Raw genomic sequence first — 2,166 nt, forward strand, 5'->3', positions numbered from 1 at the left:
AAAAAAAAAAAAAAAAGGAAGGAAGAAAGAAAGAAAGAAAAGGAACTCCATCTTGTCATCTCCACCAATACGGTTATATCTGAAATTCAAGCATGGGTAAGTCAAAAGTCCTTACCTTTCTCAAAGCACAAGCCTTTATGACTTTCTCGTATCGTTCCTTTTCATACTTCTTCCCAAATAAAATGTTACTCCTCACAGTTCCTGAGAACACCCAGGGCTGCTGGGAAACATAGGCGACTCTTCCGTGCACGCTGACCAGCCCCCGGTCCCGGGGCAGCTCCCCCAGCAGGGCACTCAACAGCGACGACTGGAACAGACAGGAAACCAGCACGGGTGGGCCAGCAGCGCTGGGACAGGACAACTTCCGCCTCCCTCTTCCCCCTCTCTCCCCCGCCCACCACCGCTCCAGGGGCCCGGTACACATCAGAGCTCTTCCACTTAAAACAGAATCAAATACGGCCCTGGAAGGTACAATAAAAAACATGAACGCTCAGGGAGCGCCAGGGCAGCTCCGTCGGTTGAGTGTCCGACTTCGGCTCAGGTCGTGAGTTCGAGCCCCGCGTCTGGCTCACTGCTGTCCGCCTGTCAGCGCAGAGCCGGCTTCAGATCCTCTGTTCCCCTCTCTCTCGGTCCCTCCCCCGCTTGCACTCTCTCAAAAATAAGTATTTTTAAAAAAAATTTTTTTTAGAGTTTAAATGCTAACGAAACTGAGGACACCTGCCTGCTCTGCCCAGGAGCGTCCCCCCCCGCCCCCCAGGTGAAATGCTGTGCTTGGAGACTAAGATGGCCGGGCATTCCCAACGGGGGGGGGCTGGCACGGTACACACGTCCTCTGTCTGTGGTGTCACACAGATGCTCCTGTGCCCCGCTATCCTCGGTCCTGAAGAGCTGCGTGTAAACAATCTATCCAATGAAAGGGACTCTGAAGGGAGTCAGGTTTCCAAAGAGCAAAAAGCCATGGTGAATGATGGCTCTATCATTTAGACACGTAGTGCTCCCTGCTCTGGTGTTTCAGACGCACAGGGCTAAGTGCACATGCACACCTCCTTCAAGTCTTTCACAACATACGGACGTGGCGCGTCCATACCTACCACTACCACTAGCAGCGTGCTCGGAACTCTGAGCTGAAATCATCATTTTGCGTACCCGTCCCAGGACACGGGTGCTTCTAGAATGACAAAACCACCCCAGGCTTCCGACATCTGCGACTTTTGCTCTGAGCGTGGTACCACGCGCATGGCTGCACATCCACCCCTGTGCGCTGACGTGACTGGGTAAGCCGCATAAGGAAATGTTTAAAGCTTCCCAGAAGAGCCTTTACAACCTCCAGACTTCCTGGAGAATCTGCTCTGACAAAAAGAAGTCCCATTTTCTCAGTCATTCCATCCCAAATCGCAGTCACGTAGAGAATTTCCTTCACGGAGACCTCCACCTTCCAGAAAAGCGCTTCCAAACTGTGCAACTTGAAGCACCAAGAAAAACACAATGCGCACGATCCAAATCGATGTGGCCGTGCGACCTTCTTGCAAAATGAATGCTCCGTGGAACACGTTTTGAGAAACGCCATTCCGGATGCACCCAATTCACACTTGGGTTGCACACAGCCCAGCCCCAAGAACTTCACACAGGACGTGGCAGCGAGCCGCATAAAGACAGAAGGACTTACCTTTCCTGCTCCCACAGGTCCGACCACAGCTAACAATTCCCCGGGTCTGACAGTGAAGGAAAGGCCTTGTAGGGTTGGGGTTTCTGATGCCTACAAATTAAAGTTCACAAAATAAGGCACATTTCAATAAACACAAATTACCTCAAAAAGAAAATTCTGTAATGTTCACTTATATGTGAACATAACCTGCATCTCTCCCCTTCCTATTTGAAGATACCATGTCCTGGAGTCCTCTTCACTCAGAGTGTGTGTGTGTGTGTGTGTGTGTGTGTGTTAATGTTTATTTCCTTTGAGACAGGGAGCAAGCAGGGGAGAGGCAGAGAGACGGCGGGCAGAAAATCCCAAGCAGGCTCCACACAGTCAGCACAGAGCCCAACCGACCTGGGGCTCGATCTTACAAACTGTGAGATCATGACCTGAACCAAAATCAAAAGTTGGATGCTCAACCGACTGAGCCATCCAGGCGCCCCTCAACTATATTTCTTTGGGGTTTAGCTGTC

The 2,166-nt window shown here is 51.1% G+C and overlaps 1 protein-coding gene across 1 annotated transcript in view; it reads right to left on the reverse strand.

Annotated features, from left to right (window-relative positions):
* Window positions 1-71: 71 nt before the first annotated feature.
* Window positions 72-2,166, reverse strand: part of LOC144223251 (ATP-binding cassette sub-family C member 4-like) — a gene marked incomplete at its 3' end in the record, with an annotated part of 99,890 nt that continues 97,795 nt past the window's right edge. Inside the window, 2 exon segments of the mRNA XM_077753969.1 lie at window positions 72-85; window positions 88-307. Coding sequence (XP_077610095.1) covers window positions 72-85; window positions 88-307 — 234 coding nt within the window.

The sequence above is a fragment of the Crocuta crocuta genome, unplaced genomic scaffold (genome assembly GCF_008692635.1).
Source record: "Crocuta crocuta isolate KB4526 unplaced genomic scaffold, BGI_CrCroc_1.0 scaffold31, whole genome shotgun sequence".
Classification (NCBI taxonomy): Eukaryota; Metazoa; Chordata; class Mammalia; order Carnivora; family Hyaenidae; genus Crocuta; species Crocuta crocuta.